Source organism: Rhinolophus ferrumequinum, chromosome 7 (assembly GCF_004115265.2).
Source record: "Rhinolophus ferrumequinum isolate MPI-CBG mRhiFer1 chromosome 7, mRhiFer1_v1.p, whole genome shotgun sequence".
NCBI lineage: Eukaryota > Metazoa > Chordata > Mammalia > Chiroptera > Rhinolophidae > Rhinolophus > Rhinolophus ferrumequinum.
In genome coordinates this window covers 46,157,938-46,183,301 of record NC_046290.1, presented here as the reverse complement: position 1 = coordinate 46,183,301, position 25,364 = coordinate 46,157,938, and the positions used below count along the sequence as shown (strand labels likewise).

Sequence of the window (25,364 nt, the reverse complement as noted above, 5' to 3'; positions counted from 1 at the left end):
TAAGATTGTGTATTTTAACATTTCTAATACTAAAAAATTATAGGACAGAGAAATTACGTCTAACCAATAAACACAAATATCCTGTTTTAGATTTAAAGCCTTAAAAATACCAACCTGAGCTGTTTCTGTCATTTTCTGTTCAAAATCAGCTTTTGCTAATGCATATTTTTCCACATAGAGTTTATAGGAATCTGTAGCTTTCTTAGATTTAACAGCTGCCTGTAACAAAACAAAAACATTTTGAACTACACAATTACCTTTTTTAAAAGTTAATATGAAACAGTTTAAATGTATTTTAAAGGATGAGGCTTATGCTGAGTTCAATATGACATAAACTAACTTTAATATCTTTTTTCAAGTTGTCCTTAGTAATATTTTTTGTTAGTCACACAATTATTTCACAACATTATTCATTCCACTTTAAATTATAGGACTTTAAGAGGTGGAAGAAAGTTCCCAAAGCACCATTTCCTCTTTCTGTATTCAAATAATGTCTAGAATTCTAACTAATTTTGGTACTCAAATCTTTACTGAGTTAAGGGTGGGAATGTTAATTAAAAAATTTTAAACCAGCATATTTTTATAACTTTTCTTCTCCTACGATATTCTCATCATAAATCTTGGTCTAGCCATTCAGCTTGGCATACAATCTTATCTGTTCACTTTTTATACCAAAAAAATTATTGTCTTCATCTTAAAGGTTAAGAGCCAGATCTAACCCAGAACTGTGAACAGGTAAGTCTTTTGGAGCATACTTTCTAATACCGAGAAACTGTCAATTTTTCAATTCTTTGAATGCATGAAGAAAAAAAGATACCCTTTATGAGTTCTAATATTTTTCTCTCTTCTAAGGTAAAAATAACATTCCAGAGTTTTAAGGAAATTACATACCAACTCATAGAAGCATTCTGGAAAACTGACAAAATAAGTATTTAGTAATAAAGGAATAAAATTTTAAAAAATGTGTTGACTCACAACATGTTTTAAACAATGATAAAGACAAATTTTAAAAAAAGTAAGGTTATCTTATAAAAGGATGCAGAGGCAGTTTTAGAAGGTAACTACTGGGAACAGCTATATTTTTAAAAAGCAAGAAATATCTCTCATAGGAAACTACTATACAGCAATACTATATTAAGTCAAAACAACTTTCTATATAGTATACATGCTTAGTAATGCTGTAAATTCTTAGAACAAAATTATAAAAACTAAATGTCCTAGTAGTAACAAACTTGGCCACTTTTATAAAGTCATTACTAAAAGAGAAGTTGGAACATTTGTTCTTAAATGAGGAAATTATGCTTTTAAAGCAATAGATAGCTACATTTCTTCTCATAAATAAAAGATTGGCTTTAACAGATTACCTATTGATAATAAAATAAATCCTACATTCTATTCATTAGAGCACTATAAATTTACTGATAATACTACCAGAAAGTTTAAGTACCTATAATTTTTATAGTAAAATCCTATGAAGCAAATATAGATATATAAAATAAGGACTTAGTCATAATCTACAAATAAGAGTGACTTTTAAATGGTGTTTTATAAAAATAAGGATCTGTTAGTGAGGATGAGAAGCATACTATGTTATGATAGTGGTAAGTATGTTTTTAAGTTTACCAAAGGAAAAATGGTTCAAAGATCTATGTAGATTTTTTAAAGCTTGTATTCATGTTAATAAAAAGCCTATTACAGGCAAAAATAAATTATTTACTTAAAAACTTGGATTTGAATATATATAAACCAGAGTCCCACTAGGACATCTACTATGACAAGCAAAGATATCACCTCTGAGTAATCAATCAGAAAAAAGCACCCTTCCTCTGAGCAAGTAAAGCACAGGCTGGATTTCAGCCACCAACTCACAACCCTTGAACATAACCATATGCTACAGCTTTGCTCAGTGTGTTAATCAAAAATAAATCTTTTAGGGGTGGCCAGTTAGCTCTTAGCTCAGTTGGTTAGAGAGTGGTGCTGATAACACCAAGGTTGCCGGTTCGATTCCAACATAGGCCTCTGTGAACTGTGCCCTCCTTTAAAAAAAAAAAAAAAAAAAAAAAAAAAATCCTTTAATTTCATCTAAATCATTATCTTATATTAAAGCTTTTCTGGTTTATATCAAGACTCAGATAATCATTTCTTTAAGTGTAATCTCTAGCTTCTATGCATTTTTAAAGGGGTTACTACATAAACAAAAAAAACAACAAAGAGCAGTATTTAACCCAGAAGTACTTGAACCCTCTGGAAAGTTTCAACTAATTTAGATAGCAGACTTTTGCATTAATGATATGGACATCGTACCAATTCACTGTCTGATGTATATGTTACAGTATGCACTATAAGTCAATGTTTCTATAGCTCACATTTTTTGAAGTAGTTTAATTTTGAAATATAGTCAATTTTATACTATATCTGTTCATATTCTTTTATTGTTTGGAAAAAATATTACAGACAAATGAGGCCCCTTTCCTTCCCAGTCTCATTCCTCTTACTGCTCCCCCAAGGTAACTCCCATTATGTGGTTTAGTATTTACTGTCCCTACACATGTCCTTAATACATATTTACTTGTACATAAATAAAAAGGATATTTTTTAACAGAGGATTAAAAATTATGGTAAAAGGCATCAAAATATATATATTCTTCTGCAACTTTGCTTTTCTTGCTCAACATTATACTTTTTAGATTACCCATGTTAATGTCATTCTAGCTTTTTTTTTTTTACTTTTGTTATAGAAATTTTAGAGCACATAAAAGGGAAATAAAGCACATGAACCTAGTTTCAAGATTCCATCCATTCCTCCCCCTTCAATATTTTTTTGCTAGAGTATTGTAAATCCCATATTTATCATTTTACCCTTTTATTTTACCCATTTATTTGAACGGCTGAATAGTCTCGTTATATGAAACTTTCTCCTACTGCTGAACATTAGGGTTGTTTTACATAAGATTTTTTTGTCCAATTTGACAGGCAACCTATTTTTAATTTGAGGAGTCTAATTTATTTATATTCATATGTATCATGGCTATTGGTATATTTGAACTTATTTCTTCAACTTATTTTGAGTTTTCTGTCTACCATTCTTTTCCTTTGCTATTTTATCCTCTCTCTCTTCTTGATAAACTTTAATATCCTCTTCTTTTTGCTGACTTAGAAAATTTGTATTTCTATTCTTTTAGTACTTATGCTTAGTACATATTTGGCTAATATTAAACCTAATACATCATTAATGGTAAAGCACACCATTATCTTGTGTACCATTAAAACAGAAAAATGCTGTCAAGTAAACCATGAAATAATGCTTTCTTATCACTAAATTTTTTATTTTATACTTATTAAAAGAGCTCTTTCAGACTCAGAGGTATATTTTTATTCTAGACCACTCCTATGTGATACAGAATTAGAAGGAAAGGAAAACGAATTGTTTGAGATACTCCTAAATCTTCTGCATACTTAGATTCCTACCCTTCTGAATTACTTTCCAATTCAGGGATCACTGAGGTTTGTTTTTTCCTACATACCATTATCCTCGATGTCATTAATAGCATTACTGACACAGCATTTCTTAAAAGTGTTGCACTATTATCTCCAGATTTTCTTCCAAACACGAGAGTTTACATTTTCTTAATCTTATCAAAAGGTCTCAACAAAAGATTTTTAGACAATAATCAGAACTATTTCTTTCTCAACTAGTCTTACAATGATCTGTTAACTGAAACATCAAAGTATTGCAGTCGTCCAATCATGCCACCCAGTATGGGCAATGAAACTACACCACAAATGCCAACTTACAAACAGTGATTATGTGATTAACTGAAGATGCATTCTGATTTCAGAGATGTGAGAAAAAATAAATATCTGATAGCTTTTAATAATCTCTTTTTCTTTGGTGTCCAGGTCTGAATTTATCGTTATTTAACATACTTAACATCAAGAATCTACTATAATTCTGAGGACTCCTGAATTTCTTCAATTCTGAAAGAAATCTCAGCTGTTGAACTTCAGATACTACTTGCCCACCATTCTCTGCATTTTTTTCTTTTGGAATTCCTATCATAAATGTTAGTAACCTTTACTTCTCTGTATTATGTTCTGGGTGAGTTCCCTCAGTACTATCTTCCAAATTCTTTCTTTGACTGTATCAAATCTAAAGTTTGTCTTCTCTAATACTTTTTTTAAATTTCAATAACCATATTTTTCAGTTTCAACTTTTCTAACTAGCTGTGTTCCTCCTAGATCTTGTTTCATTAGTCCTCTTAATTTCTTAATCTTTAATATAATTTTCTATTGATTTATCTCTGAACATCCTCAACGCATATAATTGTTTCTGTTCATCTGTTTTATAAATTTCAATTTCATCTGGAGGAGTTTTGAAGGCGAGTTCCTGGTCAAGATGGCAGAGTAGGTAAGCAGTGTACTTGCACCCTCTCACAACCACATCAAAGTTACAACTAAACTACAGAACCACCATCATTGAGAATCACCTAAAGTCTAGCAGAGCAGAAGTCCTGCAATGAAGAATATACAGAAGAAGCCACATCAAGACTGGTAGGAGGTTTGGAGATGCAGAATGGGCTGGTCCCACACCCGCATGTGGCAGTTAAAAAACAAGAAGGATATCTCTGCCACGAAGGTCCCTACTTAGGAGCAAGGGGTCCCAGCACCACACCAGGCTTCCTACCAGGTTTCCAGTGACAGGATGAGAAGTCCCACAACTTCTGGCTGTGAATCAGCAGAGATTGTGGCTAAGTGAGACAAATGAGGGCTGGAGTCTCAAGTGTTCTTCTTAAAGGGTATGCATGCACAGAGATTTACGTGCTGACAGAGTCATATGCTCTTGAGCTCCAGCACTGGAGCAGCAGCTTGAAAAGCTACAGGGACATATGGTGACAAACTGAATTGTCTGGCTTCAGGACGAAGGCTGGAGGGGCAGCTTTCTCCCAAACAGAAGTGATGGCAGAAGCCATTGTTCCTTTCTTGAGCCTCCCACCTCCTGGCATGCAGACAGAGGCGATCACCATATCTGAGTCTCCATCAACCTCACTAACAGGAACCCTGCCCCTGGTGATTCCCTGAGACCCCACCTCAACTTGCAGGCACACTCAAGGAGCTTCCAGTGGCTTTCCTATACAAACAACATGTCTTGGCTCATGCTGTGAACTTTCCTAAAATCTCTCAAAGGTTCACAAACCCCAAACAAGCAGCATCTGGCCTCAGAATGGCCCATACCTCTTGCTGAGGAGCCCCAAGTCTGACAGTGGTGGCAGCCGGCTTTGATTCGAGGCTTGCCCTCTCTCAGGCACCTGCAAGCCCAGTGTGGGTAGCAGCCATCTGTATATTGGTTTGTGGCTCATTCCCGGTGGCCCTGGTCAGGGTACAGGCTGCGACTGAACTTGGCCTGCAACAGGGCCCCTCTCAGGAGGCCCTGGAGCCAGCACTCTTGGTGGCCAGCTTCGGACCTAGCCGGTGCACCACCTGGATGCCTCCTCGGACAACACACCCAAAGGGCAGACTGGGCAGGCATCAGAACCCTGCTAAAGCTAATCCTTCTCCATAGGGTCAGTCCCTGCACAACAATAGCTCCTCCACTGTTGTCACAGCCAGTCCTCACACACAATTAGCCTGAGGGTCAATCCCTCCTATTCACATGTAATCAACAACTAAGGCTCAACTACAACAGGAGGGCCCACACAGCTCATACAAGGGACACACCTGCATTACCGGGTTCAGGTGACCAGGGAGATGGCAACACTAGACCCCACAGGAGACTTACTACAGAAGGTCATTCTACCGAGACCTGGAGATATAGCAGCCCTACCAAATACACAGAAACAAACACAGGGAGGTGGCCAAAATTGGGAGACAAAGAAACAAGTCCCAAATGAAAGATTAGAACAAAGTTCCAGAAAAATAACTAAATAAAATGAAGACAAGCAATCAACCAAATGCAGAGTTCAAAACACTAGTTATAAGGATGCTCAGTGAACTCAGGGAGAACTTCAACAAAGAGATAGGAAAACATAAAAATGGAAACAGAAAACATAAAAAAGAACCAGTCAGAAATAAAGAATACAATAACTGAAATGAAGAATACCGAAGAGGGAACCAACAATAGTTTACATGAAGAAGATCAACTCAGCAATTTAGGAGATAAGGTAGCAGAAAGCACTCAATATGAACAGCAAAACAAAAAAAAAGAATTAAAAAAAATGAGGATAGTGAAAGAGGCCTCTGACATAACATCAAGCATATAAACATTTACATCATAGGGGTAACAGAAGAAGAGAGAGAGCAAGGAATTGAAAACCTATTTTAAGAAACAGTGATGGAAAACTTCCCTGACCTGCTGAGGAAAACAGACATATAAGCCCAGGAAGCAGAGAGAATTCCAAACAAGGAGACCCACACCAGGACACATCATAATTAAAATGGCAAAGTTTAAAGACAGAGAAAGAATATTAAAAACAGCAAGAGAAAAAGCAGTTCGTTACCTACAGGGGAGCTCCCTTAAGACTGTCAGCTGATTTCTCAACAGAATCTTTACAGTCCAGAAGGGATTACCACGAAATATTTAAAGTGCTGAAAAGCAAGGACCTACAACAAAGATTAATCTGCCCAGCAAAGCTATCATTTAGAATTGAAGAATGGATAAAGAGCTTCCCAGACAAGAAAAAGTTAAAGGAGTTCATCACCACCAAACCAGTATTACAAGAAAAGTTAAAGGGACTTCTTTAAGAAGGAAGAGGGAGGGAGCGGCCGGATGGCTCAGTTGGTTAGAGAGCGAGCTCTTAAAAACAAGGTTGCCAGTTCAATTTCTGCATGGAATGGTGGGCTGTGCCCCCTGCAACTAAGATTGAAAACGGCGACTGGACTTGGAGCTGAGCTGCGCCCTCCACAACTAGACTGAAGGACAACAACTTGAAGCTGATGGGCCCTGGAGAAACACACTGCTCCCCAATAAAATTTAAAAAAAAAAAAGGAAAAGAAAAAAGATAAAAAATATAATAAAATGGCAGTAACTACATATCTATCAACAATTACTTTAAATGTAAATGGATTAAATGTGGCAATCAACAGACATAGAATGGCTGAAAGCATAAGAAAACAAGATCCTTACATATGCTACCTACATGAGATTCACTTCAGGTTGAAAGACACACAGACTGAAAATAAAGGGATGGAAAAAGATATTCCATGAAAATGGAAATGGAAGCAGAAAAAAAAAAAGCTGGGTAGCAATACTTATAACAAAGGCTATAACAAGAGACAAAGAAGGACCCACTAATCCCACTTCTGGGTATTTATCTTAAGAAACCCAAAACACTACTTTGAAGGGACATGTACACCCATATGCTCATTGCAGGATTATTTATAATTGCCAATATATGGAGCCAACCTCGGTGTCCATCAATGGATAAATGGGTAAAGAGGATGTGGTACATATATACACTGGAATATTACTCAGCCATAAAAAAAGAATGAAATCTTGCCATCTGCAACAACATGGATGAATCTAGAGGGTATGATGCCGAGTGAAGTAAGTCAGACAGAGAAAGACAAATGCCATATGATTTCATTTATATGTGGAATCTAAAAACCAAAATAAAACAGAAACTCACAGATACAGAGAACATTTTGAGGGCTGCGAGATAGGAAATGGGAAGGGATTAAGAAGTACAAATAGGTAGCCATAAAAATCATGTGGATATAAAGTATAGCATAAGAAATATAGTCAGTAATATTGTAATAACTATGTATGGTGTCAGATGGGTACTACTTTTACCTGGGCGGATCACCTCGTAAGTTATATAGCTAAGTTGTATCACCTCATCACTGTTGTACACCTGAAACTAACATAATATCGTATGTCAACTGTAATTGAAAAATTAAAAAAATATTTAAAAAATAAATTTTTACCTGGATTGAATTCTTATTCCAATTGTTTAATTTATTAGTGTCTGTCTTAGCATTTGATTTCTTACATGTGCTCTAGAATTTTGGTTGTTTTCTCATTTCAAATGAGAGAGTTCTTGGTTATTTCCCCGCTCTTCTCTTTCCATCAGTACTACTGGAAAACTCTATAGAATACAATGTAAATGGTACCGTGCAGAATTGTGTTACGCTCTATCCTTTATGCGCATCCACTCCCACCTAGCAGTTTTCAGGTTATCTCCTGCCAGCCCTGTAAGTCCCCAATTTAATATTAGTCTTTTAAAGGTAGTTTTTAATTACTTGTCCAGAAGAATCATGGGGATATGGCCAAAACAGTCATGAATTGGTTCCTTCACTTGACTGACTCCCAGTCAGAACTGTATCTCCAAAACCCCAACTTCCAGTAAAACTTTAGCTCTAGTTAGCAGCCTGAGAGCCTTCTTTCTTCCCTACCTATAGCTTTACACGGTGAGTGGGGTTCCTTGTGCTTATCTTAAGTAGGGAAGGAACTTATTTAGTCCCCTGTACCACACAACAGCCAAATTCCACTGCCTAACTTAGGACTTTGAGTCCAACAAGCCTGCGTAATCAATCTCTGCATGCCACTTTCAGGTTTCTGTTCCATTTCTGGTTTACACAGGTAATATCTTCTTTTTGGAGCCTGTTATTTTCTTTTGTTTTCCCTTCTTATATTTTATTCATAAGCTGTCTGGAATGGAAGTTGTTTTAAAATTGTAAACTTATATGCCTCATCTTTCTCCCCCTCCCAATTTTTATTTATTGCACAAACATTATAGGAAATAGATCCCAAATTCCATTTTAATTTTTCCATATTTTCTTCTAGTTTTTGCCCATGTATGTACAATTTTATAATATAATTGTAATATGGTTACAATTTGGTTTTCTTTTTTTACTGCATATTTCAAATACTTTACAAAGCTTTAAAAATTATCACTCTCCATGGCTCATTCTCAATAGAAACTATACCACATCAAACAAGTGTACGGTTAAACTGTTTTGAAAAGGGGAAAAAAAACCTACTTTCAACATAAACGAGAGTGAGGGGAAGGGTTGTGGTTTACCACAATACTACATAAATGTGCTCAAAGTCAGCAATAATCACCCACAACATATATTTAAAGCTTATCTTCAAGTATCTATGCCTTTCTAAATACATCAAAATCTTGATTCAAATTTTTTTTATCTTATTGTTAAATCCTATACCAAGCAGTATGTCATCAATTATCTTATTATGAAAATATCCTGTAAATGTGTCATCGACATAAACAGTTCCTTTTCTCGTATTCACTAATCTATTTACTATATACAACATATTTTGCAAACCTACTTGTTTCACGGAGGTAAACCACTAAGACTCAGAAACACAGTGTCTTCATCTTTAATATGAGATCATATTCTTGAGTGTTTGAAGATTAAATGCAGTCTTGTATGTGACAGTGTTTTGAAACCAGAAGTATTATTTCTATTATAATTACCTTTTCTATTTCTCTTTGTGTAGCTCCTTCCTTTTTCAAACGTTCCTGTTCTACACACTTGGCATTGTAATTTTCCTTGGATTTCTGGAGGGCTTGAGTTATGCTCTGAATGGTTTGAACAGCTTCCAGAGTTCCTGCAACTTCTTCTTTAGTCTGTTTGGTATAAAAGGATTCATCAAAAATGATCAAACTATAAAGCACTCAATAGCTGAACAACCTTTTAGCAAGAAAAATTGTATACCTTTTTATGAGATTTCACTTGTTCTTCTCCATACTTCTGAACTTCCTTTATTAATTCTTGTAATTTTCTAACAAGATCCAAGTGACAGTTAGCTAATTTCTCCGTAGATGTTTTGAACACATCCCACACTGGTGCAAATGTTCTAGGGGAAGAAAACATGGGAACAATTTACTAAAAGAAAAAAAGTATAACGCTCCAAAATAGAACCAAAGGGAATAATAATGTTATATTCAGCAATTTTTAATTAGGGAAATGATAAAAGTAAAATAAAGCAGAAATTAAATAACTGACAGACTTATTTTAATTTTTTTAATCCTTGGTTAATCATTTAAAATATTTTAGGACCTCAAGTATACAAAAATGCGTTAACTACTTATCACAAGGCTCTGGCCCTCATTTATATCGTCTTATTTTTCTGAGTTGATTTGGCTATTTAGATTTGTATCAGAAGCATTTCTAATCATTGTCTAATGTTAAAAATTAACTTGATTATCAAATTTCGATTTAGACTATTTAGTGCTCCGTTTAAAATGCTTCATCAAAAATAAAAAAGTTCTTTTGAATTTAGACACACAAAAGTCAAACTTGCACATGATTTTTTTAAGTGTTTTCATCATTAATAATTATCTAAGAATTATTTTAGAACTGTTACCTAAAACCTTTTGGGAGGCATTATAATTGTATCTATAAGTATACTTTAAAAAACATTAAGAGGTCCCCTTTTGACTACATGGTACAGGATGTATGACATATTTTCCTACTTTTTCTCAATATTGAAGCTTTAATATTTTCAGCAGTTTCGAGCACTTCCAAGAATTACCTGGTTATTATAGCTTAGATAGATAGTACTTAGGATGCCAAGTGTTCATTTAAATTAATTTGGTTAGTGGTGAATGATCCAAGGATAATTTTATCCTACGCTTTCCTCAGGTACTTTCTATACCCTAAGATATTTTCAACAGCACTTCCTTTGCTCTACGCTAAAACGTCTAACAAAAAAACAAAACAAATAAAATAGCAGCAATGATCACTAAGGCAAGAGGATGGAAAAAGAAATTACATATCGTAACATGTACTCTGTGCCGATTATTACATTTCCTACCCAGCAGGAAAGCTAACTGGCAATGCTCATTTTAAGCAATAATAAAGAAGTTCAAAGAAGATCATTAAAATACTTAGAATAGGACTGTTCTGATTAAACCTCACTTCACACTTTAAAATCTAATCAGCACTAAATCTGGAAAGTAGTTAGATGGAAAATTTCAAAAGAAAAAACAGCACCTGAAAAGTATCCACTCACTACAGCACCTAAAGACATGTACATGGCTTCATGTAAACCTGATACATGACAGTCTAGACGTCACAAAGCAGATAAGATGGGAGTGTCCCTTTACTTTACCAAAGGATCCATTACACTGAAAGTGGTTCAACATAAGATTTCTTTAAATATAGGTTTCTTTAAGGAATTTCAAGTATCATTCCATTTATAAAATTTTGACATATACACCTTTTTTTCTGGTCAAGTAATAACATGAAGGTATAATAAACACTAAGAAAGAAAACTGACAATTCCAAAATATGTTTAAATGAAACTACAGAAAGATAAAATTCAATTTCTTGCCTAACTATGCACCAGTAAACAAAAATATTAATATTTAAAACCTTTATGATCGTCACTTCATAACTTATGTAAATGCCTAACCACTGCACTGTACACCTGAAGCTAGTATAAAATACTGAATGTCAACTATAATTAAAATATGTATGTATTAGGGGTGGCCGGATGGCTCAGTCAGTTAGAGCGCGAGCTCTTAACAACAGGATTGCCGGTTTTGGGCCAGAGAGCTGTGCCCTCCACAACTAGACTGAAAACAACAAGCTGCAGCTGAGCTGCCAGAGGGGCGGCTGGATGGCTCAGTTGGTTAGAGCGTGGGCAAAGATCCCCACTCTCCTCTGATACAAGGCAGTAGCTTCGCATCCTTTCCAGCCAGTGTACATGGCTACAGAAGGTCCTCTCAGCTGGGGCTGGCCAGCACCTACACAATGGACAGTGTCACTACTTAGCAGATGAACTGAGAGTCCAACTCCTTTTTATCCAGACAACAAAGTAGGGAGACTTTTGTTTAAACTCACTCAATGACACTTTCATGAAATTTATTCTTAACCAGTTTTTTGGATCACTGAACCATATGTGAATCTGATAACTGGTATAGGCCCTCTTCATCAGAAATATGAATTAATACCTACACAAAATTTTATCTAAAATTTAAGGGGATTCACAGATTCATCAGAAACCCAGATACAGAGGAATCTTTTACTGAATATCACTATAAAAATCTTTATTATTGTTAGACTAATTATTTTCATAGCTGAGCTAAAATATAACCTTTCTCCAAATTTTAGATAATTAAATTAGATTAAATATTCCTTCCAGAGTTATGGTTCAAATTATACAATTATTTTTCCCAGAGTTGTTATAGCTATGAGAACATCTCACTTTAAGTATATTCTTATTATTGATATTTATTTCCTCAAAGAACACATTTCTTTAACATAACTTTTTGAAAGATTTAATGATAATCTATAAAATCATAAGAGACATTTTTAATGCATTTCAATCATTTCAATAGTTTAAGTGAGTTATTTTAAGTGAGTTTTTAAAGATCACTGTTCAACAGAATTTAAATGAAATTCCAGAAAACTAGAGTAACATGTGTAACACATAACATATATAATCTCAAAATTACACTACTGAATAACTATGCAGTTTAATAAAGGAAAAAATAAGTTCCATTTATTTTGACGGCATTAAGTGATTCAGTAAGTTCAATTGTACTTTCAATCAAGGCAAGAATATGTTCAAATATAAATACATGTAAAATAAGTAATTATATATGATTATATTTATGAATTATTATATCCTCAATGAAACCTAGTATTCTGAAGAACTGTACCTAAATCAACATTGGAAAAGAGTTATTCAAAGAAATTAACTCACCCAAGTTGTGAGTAATTGCTTGCAGATTTTGCTAGTTTTGTCATTGACCTGGAGTACGCCTCTTCTATTGTAGCTCTGTTAAATCAAATTTCCATGTTATCTCTTGTTTAATGACCAAACACATAGCAAAGTTATCAAAATACAATTAAAACTATAGAAACAAAAAGATAACTCAAATTATATGTTAAAAATAAGTTGGTATGTGATCATGAATTTCTGACCTATCTTTAATACCCTTTGTGCACATCTACTTAAAGAACTAGTCTGGTGTAGCACTAAAATAATTTGTATCACCAAAAAAACTTAATGAAGTCACTACTCTTTTTATCTTTAGTACCACTGTTTATTTAAACAGGAAATACAAGAGTACTGCTTCTTGTAGTCTCTCTCTCTGTAAACTGACTCAGTGTGAAAGCTATTTGTTTTTAACACTCACTTGGTGTACTTAATATAATTTTATTATTTTTCAACATTGTGATTTATTATGCATATTTAATAGAGCAACAGATTGATGATAATAATCATTTGCTCAAAACTAAATACGAATTATTAGCAAGTGTGAGGTCCTGAACTTCATAGCTTAATCTATTATGTGATTAGATCTAAAATGCTAACAAACATTTCACACTAGAATATTGTGTTTCATATAGCTACTATTTAGCTGATAGGCTTTTAAACTTAAAAATAAATCAATGAAAGCTGATAAATACGGGATAAAAGAAATTTTTCACATAGACACATAATATACATATACAAAATATGAAGCTGTCTTGGCCTTCTTAACAATACAAAACTTCAGTCCTAGCTTACCTCTCTGTAATTACCCCGTCGCATCTCAGTCTGTGCTACCTCTAAACAGTGGAACAGTCTATAAACCACCACTGCCCTTCTATTTACTTTGATAGACTCAACTTTCTGCTTTTAATGTCCAAATCCAGATCTCCACACTGCTCTTGCATCTGTTTAAACCATCTGTTGAATATCTAAATGCCTCATGTACAACTCTACTTAGATTATCTTAATCACCTCAGACTCAGATTATCCAAACTAAGCTTATCTCCAAACTCTTCTCCAACCCCATCACCACAAACACCGGCCTCTAACAAAAAGGAGCTCTTAATAGTATCTGCCTCTCACTACTGGCATTGTGACTTTTTTCTGCTCTTTTAAACTTTGTCTTTTTAATATACTATATTACAAAGGTAGTACCTTGATAATTTTAAAAAGTTAATACACAAAGAAATATTAATATCTCAATGGATACGTTTAACAGCTAGGGGAAAAGTGGTTTAATCTCCAGTAATAATGAATTGATACAAAAATTTCCCAATGAGGAAAACCGAAAAAACAGGGGGTGTGTGACTAAAAGGCATCAGAGAACCAAAGAGGCAGTTAAGAATCAGTAGGCTAAAATCCAAGGGAAGAATATCCAGAGAAGTGAGTCATATATGTAGGGCAGCTTTTCCCTCAGGGGCATCTAGAACAAGCAGCTAAGACTGAGAAGTGGAGCAGAGCTTTTCACAGCCTCAGAGTAAGGGAGACTAAACTACAGATTCAGACCTGCCAACGGTGGGAAGCATGGGAGATCCCATTCCCTTTAAGTGGAGACTCAGAGAGTAAGGATGAACCATAAGTAGGCAAGTCCTCAAAGGGATTGCAACCTGTATCTCTTCAAATCCTGATACTGGATCCTGTATGATGCTTTATATACATACGTTCATGAAACCACCCGGCATATAGGGAGACATGACAAGATGAACAACAAAAAAAATGTTGTTACAAATTAGCAATTTGTAATTCAAAATGTTGTTCAAAATGTTGAAAAAATTAGCAATGTCCCAAAAGCTAAGGTTATAAAACTTACACCTTGAGTTTATGTATTATGTTCAAGGTGATAGATTAAATCAAGAATTTCAGTAGAGAACTAGAAATCACTTTTAAGAAGTGGAGCAAATTTGAAAAACAATTTCTATGTCTGAAAAATATAACAAAAATTAGTATCTCAATGGATAAGGTCTAACAGCAGATTCAATACACAGCAGTGAAAATTAGTAAACTAGAAGAGAGGTAAGAAAACTCTCCTGGAATAAAGCGCAAAGAGACAAAAGGATATAAAACAGAAAAGAGAAATAAAGGACAAAGCAAAAAAACCCCTAACATATGTTGTAAAGTGAGAAAGAATGGGTCAGAAGAAATACCTGCAGAGATAATAATGGAGTATTTTCCAAAACTGACAAAAGATAATCAAACCACAGATCCAAGCAGCCCAACAAACCTTAAGAGGATAAATAAAAAGATATCTATAACTAGTTACACCATAGTAAAACTGCTGAAAATCAAAGACAAAAAAGTAAAATGCAAACCTATGAAACTCTAAAAAGATAACACAGAAGAAAACCTAGATGGCCCTTGGGTATAGTAAACTAGAAGAGAGATGAGAAGATGTCTTTTTAGATACAATACCAAAGACACAATCTGTGAAAGAAATCATTGATAAGCTGGACTTCATTAAAATTTAAATTTCTGCTCTGTGAAAGATAACATCAAGAAAATGAGAAAACAAGTCACAGACTGGGAGAAGCTATCTGCAAGAGGCACACCTGAAAAAGGATTACTATCCTATATATAAAAGAACTCTTAAAACTCAACAGTAAGAAAAACAATCTGATTAAAAAATGGGCCAAAGGTCTTAACAGACACCTCTCCAAAGATGATATACAGATGGAAAAATAAGCACATGAGAAAAGATGCTCCACATCATACGTCATCAGGAAAATGCAAATTAAAACGCGATACCATTATATACCTAATAAAATGGCCAAAGTCTGGAATACTGACAACACCAAATACTGGCAAGGATGTGGAACAAAAGGAACTGCTAGTGAGAATGCAAAATGATACAGCCACTTCGGAGGATAGTTTGGCAGTTTCTTATAAAACTAAACATACTTGTACCCTATAATCAAGCAATCGCTTTCCTTGGTATCTACCCAAAGGAGCTGCAAACTTAGGTCCACACAAAAACCTACACATGGATGCTTACATAGCAGCTTTATCCATAATTGTCAAAACTTGGAAGCAACCAAGATATCCTTCAGTAGGTGAATGGATAAACTGTGATAAATCCAGACAATGGAATATTAATCAGCAATTAAAAAAAACAAAAAAAGAGCTACCCAGCCATGAGAAGATGTGGAGGAACCTTATACATATTACTAAGTGAAAGAAGCCAATCTGGAAAGGCTATTATGTATTGTATGATTCAAACTATATTGTCAAAACTATGGAGACAATAAACAGGAGATTCTTAGGGCAGTGAAAATACTCTGCATGACACTATTAGATATATGTCATTACACACTGTCCAACCCATAGAATGTACAATATTAAAAGTGAACCCCAAGGTAAACTATGGACTATGGGTGATTATGTGTCAGTGTGGGTTCATTCTTGGTTAAAAAAAAAAAAAGTATCATTCTGGAGTGTGACGTCGATAATGGAGGAGGCTCTGCACGTGTGGGGCAGGGGGTATATGGGAAGCCTCTGTGCCTTCCTCTCAGTTTTGTTGTGAACCTAAACCTGCTCTAAAAAAATCTTTTTTTTTTTTTTTTAGAATTCTATACCCAGCAAAAATATTAATGAAGTAAACCTCTAATGAAATAACAGATCTAGGTGATGTGTTAGTACCACAAAACAGATATAACCACACATTATTAATATGTACCTTCCATGGAAGTGCACACAACTTACTTAATACTTTTGTCAAAATATTGAACTGAATTTGATCAAGCTGCTAGATTTCAATGACAATTTACAAGAAATATAGAAATAAAGGAAAATGTTGCATAAAAGTATGAATATGCAATTAGCATATTCCAGGATATGGGACCCTCTATAGAACAAATTATTTGGTTTCTTCAACAAAAACAAAAGTTCAGGAGCAGGTAGGGAAATCTACAGAGTAAGAGATTCAAAAATTGTATCAACCAAATGTAACATATAAATCTTGCTGGGATCCTGATTGGAGGAAATCAACTACATGTACTCTGTGTGTATGACAATCGAGGAAAACTGAGCAATGATTAGATATTTGGTGATACTAAGGAACTAATACTGTGTTTTTAGAAAACAGGTGATGGTTATGTGTTTTTTTTTGAAAGCCCTTAACTTCTACAGATACATCTGAAATGTTAATAGATGAAATGTAATGTTTCTGAATCTGAGATTTGCTTCATAACAATTCAAAAGTAGTGGTATGGAATAGATGGAACAAGACTGGCCATAATTTGGTAACTGTTCAACCTTGGTGGTTGCAACATGGAAGTTCACTATACAGTGGTACCTCGGTTTTCTAAGGTAATCATTCTGGAAGACCGTTCGAGTTCTGAAACATTCAAATACAACCCACAGCTAGGCCTCAGGATCTTGCACTCAGCAGAAGCCGCGTGACATGTTAGACTTCCAAGACGTGTTCAAAAACCGAAGCATTTACTGCCAGGTTTACAGTGTTTGTAAACCAAAGTGTTCGTCAACGAAGATGTCTGAATACCGAAGTACTACTGTATTAAGTTCATAATTTTCATGTAAGTTTTATATGCTTGAAATTGTCCATAATAAAAGTTTTTCAAATGAAGACAGAGCTATGATCAGACTAACAAAGACTGAGAATTCATCACCAGCAAATCCACATTAAAGAGAATATTAAAAAGATGTTTTTAAAACAGAAGAAAAACAATCCAGGACAAGTATCAGGAAAAAAAGTAAATAACTTTAATAAATCTAAATAATGACTATTAAAAAATCCTAAAAACATTAACAACCTGAGAACAAAAAATATATTAGAATATATTTTTTAAATTATCATTAATTTTGTTGGATGAGTATTATTCTTTAAGTCCTTAGTTGTTAGAGATACATATGTAAATATCTATGGATGTAACAATTTGATGCCAGGGAATTGCTCTAAACAAGACTGGCAAAGTATTAATAATTGGTGAAACTGTATTACAGTTCATTACTTAGTGGTTTATAATATTTTCTCTATTTTTTAAGTTTGAAATTTTCCATAATAAAAAGTTAAAGAAATACAAAACAAAAATGGCATATAAGTGTATATTTCCACAATAAAGTTTTTAAAAATGAAAACCTTTTAATTTCCACAGTAAAAAGTTACACACAAACATACAAATGGCATATAAAGTATATAAGTCAGGAAGTGATAGTGTTATAAGCTTCCTACATTTTCAGGAAGAGGGTAAAAGTACCAATTATTATTAGAAGTTAACAGGTCAAGGAAGTATGATGTTATAATCTCTAGGGTAAACACTAAAAGAATAGTACAAAAGGGTATTATTTCTAAGCTAATAGAAGAAAATAGAATTTTTAAAGAATAGGCAAAAAGGCAAGAAAGAGGAGGAAAACATATAAAACAAGTAGAATAAATAAAAACAAAACCAAAGCAGTACAGGGGTTGGTAAACTACAACACCATCAGCCAAATCTGGCCCACTGCTTGTTTTTGTAAATAAAGTTTTATTAAAACATAGCCACGTTCATTTGTTTATGTGCTGACTATGGCTGCTTTTGTATGAAAACAGCAGCTGAATAGCTCCAAAAGAGACTGGATGGCACCAAAGCCTAAAATATTTATTTTCTGGACCTGTACCAAAAAAGATTGACAACCTCTGAGACAACAGACTTGAAAATAAATATATCTGTTATTATACTGAATGCAATTAACTAAATACTCCAATTAAAAGATAAAGATTGACAAAATGCCTTTAAAAATAAGAAAGAAACACATCTAAACCACAAAGACACAGCAAGGAAAAGAAAAAATAAATATACCATGCAAACACTAATCAAACCAAACTGATGACATAGTGACAACAATGTAGACTTCAAGGCAAAAAACACTAAGATATAAAAGGACACTTCGTAATGATAAAAACTTTCAATTCACCTGAAGATGTAACAGTTTTAAATTTACATCCACCTACTAACAAGGCCTCAAATGAATAAAGCAAAAAACTGACAGACTACATGGATAAACAGACAAAAATCACAATCAAAATGAGAGATTTCAGTACAACTCTCTCAAGAACTGATAAAGTGAGGATGAAAACAAAAACAAAAACAAAAAAACCACCAAACACCATTGACGATATATCAGAAATGAAGAACAGAATTCACAAACTTACCATAATAAATATATACAAAACCTTACATACAACAAATACAAAATGCAGTCTTTTCAGGTACATACAGATATTATCAAATTTGACTCTATCCTCGTCCATAAACCAAATGTCAACAAATTTCAAGACACTGAAATCATACAGAGTATGTTCTCTAACCACAATGCAATTCAGCTTATAATCAATACCAAAAATATGCCTTAGAAATCAATATATATTTGGGAATTAAGAAATAAACTTCTAAATAACCCAGGAAGCAAAGGAGACAGCAAAATGACACAAAATATATTAAAACTCAATATAATGAAAACAATATTCTCAAAACTAATGGGGTGCAAAACAAAAGCAATGCTTGAGTGAAATTATATAGACTTAAATGGATATATGGGGGAAAGCGTTGACAATCACTAAGTTATGCATTCATCTCAAAAAGTTAGAAAAAGAACAGCAAACTGAATACAAAGTCAATGGAAATAAGGAACAAAAGCTAATAATAGCTAATAAAATAGAAAATTAATACACAAAAAGAAGATCAACAAATCCAATAGCTGGTTGTTAATAGAAACTACCAAAATCAACAAATGCCAAATGAGACTGATCATGGAAAAGAGAAGGCACAAACCATCAGAAATGAAAACTGGGACATCAGTACAGATCCTGCAGACATTTTAAAAGTTCATTAAAAAATATTAAGAATAACTTTTGGCCAATAAATTTGAAAATTTAGATGAAATGGAAAAATTCCTTAAAAATATAACTTATCAAACTTACAGAAGAACTAGAATAGCTGAATATCCTGTAACTATTAAAGAAATTAACTACCATGTTTCCCCAAAAGTAAGACCTAGCCGGACACAACCAGCTCTAATGCGTCTTTTGGAGTAAAAATTAATATAAGACCCAGTCTTATTTTACTATAAGACCAAGTATAATAATATAATATAATGTAATATAATATAACATAACATAATATATAAAACCAGGTCTTATATAACATAACATAACACCGTGTTTTATATTAATTTTTGCTCCAAAAAAACGCATTAGAGCTGATTGTCCAGCTAGGTGTTATTTTTGGGGAAACGGTATGTAATTTAAAACCTCCCTACAAGACAATTCCAAGCACAAATGACTTGACCTGCATATTCTATTCTATGAAACACATAACAAAGAAACTATAATCTTCCACAAATTTTTCCAGAAAATACAAAAATAGAGTATACTCCCCAACTCATTTTATGAGGCTAACAAACCTTGATATCAAAACCTAACAAGGACATTTAGATAAAGGAAATTTTCAGGCAAATCCTGCTCACAAATATACATGCAAAAATTCTAAATAAAATAGCAGCAAACTGATCCACCAGTATATAAAAAGGACAATATTATCTCCACCAAGTTGAGTTTATACCAGCAATGGAAGTTAAACATTCAAAATTCAATGTAATTCAGATTAACAAGGTGGAGAAAAAGAAAGAAAAGGAAAGACGTATCATCTCAATAGATGCAGGAAAAGTATTTTACCAAATTCAACATCCATACATGATTTTTAAAAAAGGAAAAACAAAAACCTTATCAAAATAGTATGTAAAAGGGAATTCAATAATCTAATAGTAGGAAAAAAACTAGAACAAATACCCCATATTTAAGAATGTCTACCTACCATCACCACTGCTATTAGCATTACACTGGAACTATCAGCCAGTACAATAATTCAAGAAGAAAAAATAAAAGGTATAAAGGATTGGAAAGGAAGAGATAAACTGTCATTTGCAGGAGATGATCGTACACATAGAAAATCCAAAAGAATCTACAGATAAATTATCAGAATAAGCAAGAATTGTCATGTTGCTGAACACAAAGTCAATATATAAAAATCAACTGTGTTTATATAAATTTGTAACATGTAACTAATGAAGTGCTTTTACCCAGAATCTATAAAGAATTCCTTCAATTTATTTTTTCAAAACGGGGAGAGTAAACAGAAAAATAGGCAAGAGATGACTAGGTACTTCATAAAAGAGAAAATGCAATGGCCAAAAAAACACATAAAATGATGCTCAACCTCATTATTCATCAGGGAAATATACACTAAAACCACAATAAGATATTACTACTTCTCTGAATGACATGGAGCCACTAGAACTATCAAACAAGGCTGCTGGTGTAAACTGGTTCAACCACCTTAGAAAATTCTCTAGCATTATTTACTGGAGTTGAGCACACGCATACTCTATGACCTGGCAATTCCACTCCAGGGTGTATATAATACCTAACATGAGTATGTATACGTATACCAAGACACATATGCAAGAATATTCAAAGCAGTATTACCTATAACAGCAAAAAACTGGAAACAACCCAAATGTCTGCCAAGAGTAGATAAATACATTTTGGTATACGTATACAATTTAATGTTAAATAGTGTTGTAAATGAATTATACTCAACTCAATACAAATGAATCTCACAAATAGTGCTGGGTAACAAGAGTTAGAGAAAAGAATACCTACTATATGATTAAATTGATATACTTAATACAGAGTTCAAAAAATAGGTATAACTTTGACAGATGAATGGACAAACTGTGATATATCCATAAATGAAATACTAGTCAATAGTATAAATGAATGAATCACTGATACATGCAACAACATGGGTCAATCTCAAAATAATTACACGGAGTGAAAGCATGAGACGGAGTACATCCTGCATAATTCAATTCATATAAAATTCTAGAAAATGCAAACTAACCTAAGTGTCAGAAACAAATGAGTGGTTAAAAAAAGAAAAAAAATGAGTGGTTGCTTAGGGACGCGAAGAAGGGACAGGAGAGAGTACAAAGGGGATGACGAACATGTTCACTGCGTCAATTGTGATGGTTCCATGAGTGTATGCGTATGTCAAAATGTGGCAAATTATGATGTTGATTGAGATTATAACAGGTATTTTTGACTTAGTCAGAAAGATTAGGAAAAGAATTCCTGGAAAAGTGACCACATTGCTGAGCTCTAAAGTATAAACAGGCATTAACTAGGTGAAGAGAGGAATAAGCATGTACAAAACGTGGACCAGAAGAAGCCCTGTCAATAATACGGTCAACATCTCTGGAGAGAAAATAATAAGAATTATGGTGTGACCTAAAGCTTGAAAGGTAGTTCTAGGTCAGACCATGCAGGCCTATCTTAAGGGCACTGGGACACCTCTGAAACGGTTTAAACAGGAGAGGTAACAAACTGATCTGTAGTTTTTAAAAAGCATTCCAATTTCAGCGCAGAAAATAAACTGCAGGAGACCAAGAATGAATGCAGATAGACCAGTTAGGTGCTATCGCTGCCGTTCAGGCCAAATTAATGGATTGGAATAGGATAATATCTTGGATTAGGATAGTGAAGTTAGAGAGTCATTCTATCAAAAAATCTTTACTGCGGTGTTCGCTAAAGGAACAAGCACTATCCCAAGTGCAGAAAAGAGCAATAAGCAAAAAAGATAAAATTCCTTGCTATGAAGAAAAATAAAGTAGGGAAAGGGGAGTGGAAGGAGGGGTTGTCTCACTGCTCACAGAATCATAAAGCAGTTAGATTCTAGGCCAAGAAGGGATGGCCCAGGAGTCCTGGACTTCTTATGGTGACTGACATAAACATGGCTAAAAGGCACAATGACAACTGCCTGATGGTGTCAAGGTAGACAGTTCCAGTAGTGATGGAAGTGTCGGGAAGAAGGAAGGCCAGGGGACATGCCAGAGATGCAGCGTTCTGAGACCTCTCCTTTACTCCTGCCAATGCTGTGTAGACACCAGCCCGGGACAGCTTCCTCCATAGTACTTAGAGCTTTTGGATTGCCTCTTAACTCCATTAGAGAAGTGGAAGCCTTAAGAGGATAGGTGTTAAATTAAACAGTCTGTTCCCTAATTCCTACCGATCAGTAAACTCCATGAAGGCAGTAGTTGTATCTTTACCACTATATTCCCAGAATCTAGACAAGTGCCTCGCACGCAGCAGACATGGAATATACGACGACTATATGTTGAAAGAATAAATGAATGATCTAAAGGCAAAATGTCCCTATATTATCAAGTTAAAGATTTTAAATGTGTTCATATAAAATTACAAGTGTAGCTTGCCACAAAACAGCTTTAATGAAATCAAATTAAACTGATTTTTAATCGTTTCTAAATTGACTACTATATCCTAAGAGTCTCAAAGACAATCAGATTTTATAAATTTGCAGAATTTACAAATATATACACAGGACTTTTTAAAAATAAAAGTTATTATAATACATAATTAAACTACAAGTTCGGTAAACTTCTTCTTCAAATTATTTTAGTATGTCTTAATGATTTTTATTTAAAGAAATGGTAATATTTTATCCTATAAAGTTCCACAATTTTCTATTTTATCACCTTGCTAGCATATTCAATAAAAAATATGTAGATAGTATTTTCAAGCCACCTGGAGCCACAACTTAGCCCTCAGTGTGTAGATCACAGATAACCACTACTCTCAAGTATAACTACATTATACTTTTAATAACTGTACTTGATTATCTTAATCCAAATCCAACCCAATCTTTCTCAAGTATTTATAGTCTAAAATTTAACACGTAATGAATTGTTAAATGACTTTAAAAAATACATACCTTTCTCTTACAAAATCTGCTAGTTCTTTCGTCGATATCTGTCCATGTTTCATATTATGGTAAAGGACATCGAAGCCACTATTTTTTTCCCCCTACGATTTAAAAAGATTTTTAGTTTTAAAAAAAACAGAGATCAAAATGACTTAAGAATACTCCTACGCTAACTAATATGCAATTCTGATGCTCAGGTGAGCTGTCTTTTCTTAAGGATTGTTGCTCATTGTATGACTTTAATTAAACTGTATCAAAGGAATACTACAAGGTTTCATAAAGTTTACTATTTATTATATATACATACATATACAACCACATACATATCATACTCTAATCACTCATAAGGGTATGTTAATGAAACTAAGTCTGAAATTTTAAGGAATAATGTGCAGCATAACTTAGAAAAGATAAACACGGACCTCTTTAAATACATTACCAAATCCCAATTCAATTTCTTTAACATGCATTCAGGGATTTCTGATAATTTAACTCAAAGTCTGTGCTTCAAAATAACTAAATCTTGAATTCTGAGTCAAGACAGCATATTATTAATCATATAGGCACTGAATACCACAAAATACAATTGCAAATGTAAGTCAGTAAAGTTAAACAACTTGGTAAGTGAGAAAGTAGATAAAATTTTAACAAAAGAACAGTAACAGTCTATTGGCTAATCCTCAACTAATGGGAAATAAACAGAACCAGACCACTACACAATCCTGCAAAACCCTTACTGCTGTTTAATCCAATAAATGCTAAATTAGCAAGTCACAGCAAAGAAAATATTAGAAATATCAATGTTATAGGTGAAATAAAAGACTATTAATAAATAGTAGCTCAACAACTCTCTTCAGTTTGTTTTCATTTTTCAGCAAAAATAATGAATTAAATAAGTGATTCCTAATAAAACTGTCAACTAACAGTAATTAGTTTGCCATACAATACAAAAAATTAAAATGTCTTATTTGTAATGAGATAATATAATATATAATTTTTCATGTTCAAGAAGAAATTTATTATCTAATGTTAATTTTTTACTCTGCCTGGGTTTTTCACGCAAATTTATTCCAACTAAAATAAGAATATTCTTTGAAGTAATCACTAGTCTATAGTCTAATCACTAGTCTCTAGTTATCACTAGCCTATAGCAACCAAAAATATCATCATGCAGATTGTAAATAAACTTACAGACAAAAAAATTGAAGCGCCTGAATCTTCCAAGGGATTCATTCCGTTACTTGAATATAATACAGAAACTATAAATGATTAGGTGATCCACCAACTCCCATAATATATTCATGAACCCTGAAAACACCAAACCAGAAATCTAAAACCATAAAATCCAAAATCTGAAGCTCTTGTGCTCCGAAGTTCTCACCTGACACCTACTAGTTCTCATCTGCACATGATGCTAACACGTCAAGTTATCTGGGTTCCCAATGTGCATTATGTATATTTAAAGGGTAAAATGGAAAAAGAATTGGAAGTGAAAGGCTATTCAAATCATCACACACTATTAGAAGAAATAATATTTATCAGTCTTACAAGGGAAAGAATAAAATCTTTTTTTTTTTTTAAAGAAGACAAGAATTTGGAGACCATCTTATAATTGGAGCAACAAGGCCCTAAGAACTGTGTTTCACTGTTACAGTACTATAAACACTAAGCAATAAAGAAAAGATTAAATTATATTCAGAACTCTGGGTTCTTGAAGGAGTATGCTCTTTATAACATTCAGATATCCAAACAACATATTACTTAAAATTCCCAATAGAGGGAATGAGGTTTATTAATTTGCTTATTATACAACATATATAACATTAATATAGTAACAATAATATCTTAGGAAACAGTACCAGGTCTTC

General features: G+C 33.6%; 1 protein-coding gene across 1 annotated transcript in view; it reads right to left on the bottom strand.

Annotated features, from left to right (window-relative positions):
* Window positions 1-25,364, bottom strand: part of FCHO2 (FCH and mu domain containing endocytic adaptor 2) — a 101,959-nt gene that overhangs the window by 63,986 nt on the left and 12,609 nt on the right. Inside the window, exons 2-6 of the mRNA XM_033110524.1 lie at window positions 23,506-23,597; window positions 12,671-12,745; window positions 9,673-9,814; window positions 9,432-9,584; window positions 115-219 (exon numbers count right to left, since the gene is read on the bottom strand). Of these exons, the coding sequence (XP_032966415.1) occupies window positions 115-219; window positions 9,432-9,584; window positions 9,673-9,814; window positions 12,671-12,745; window positions 23,506-23,597 (567 nt within the window). The remainder of the gene's footprint in view (window positions 1-114; window positions 220-9,431; window positions 9,585-9,672; window positions 9,815-12,670; window positions 12,746-23,505; window positions 23,598-25,364) is intronic.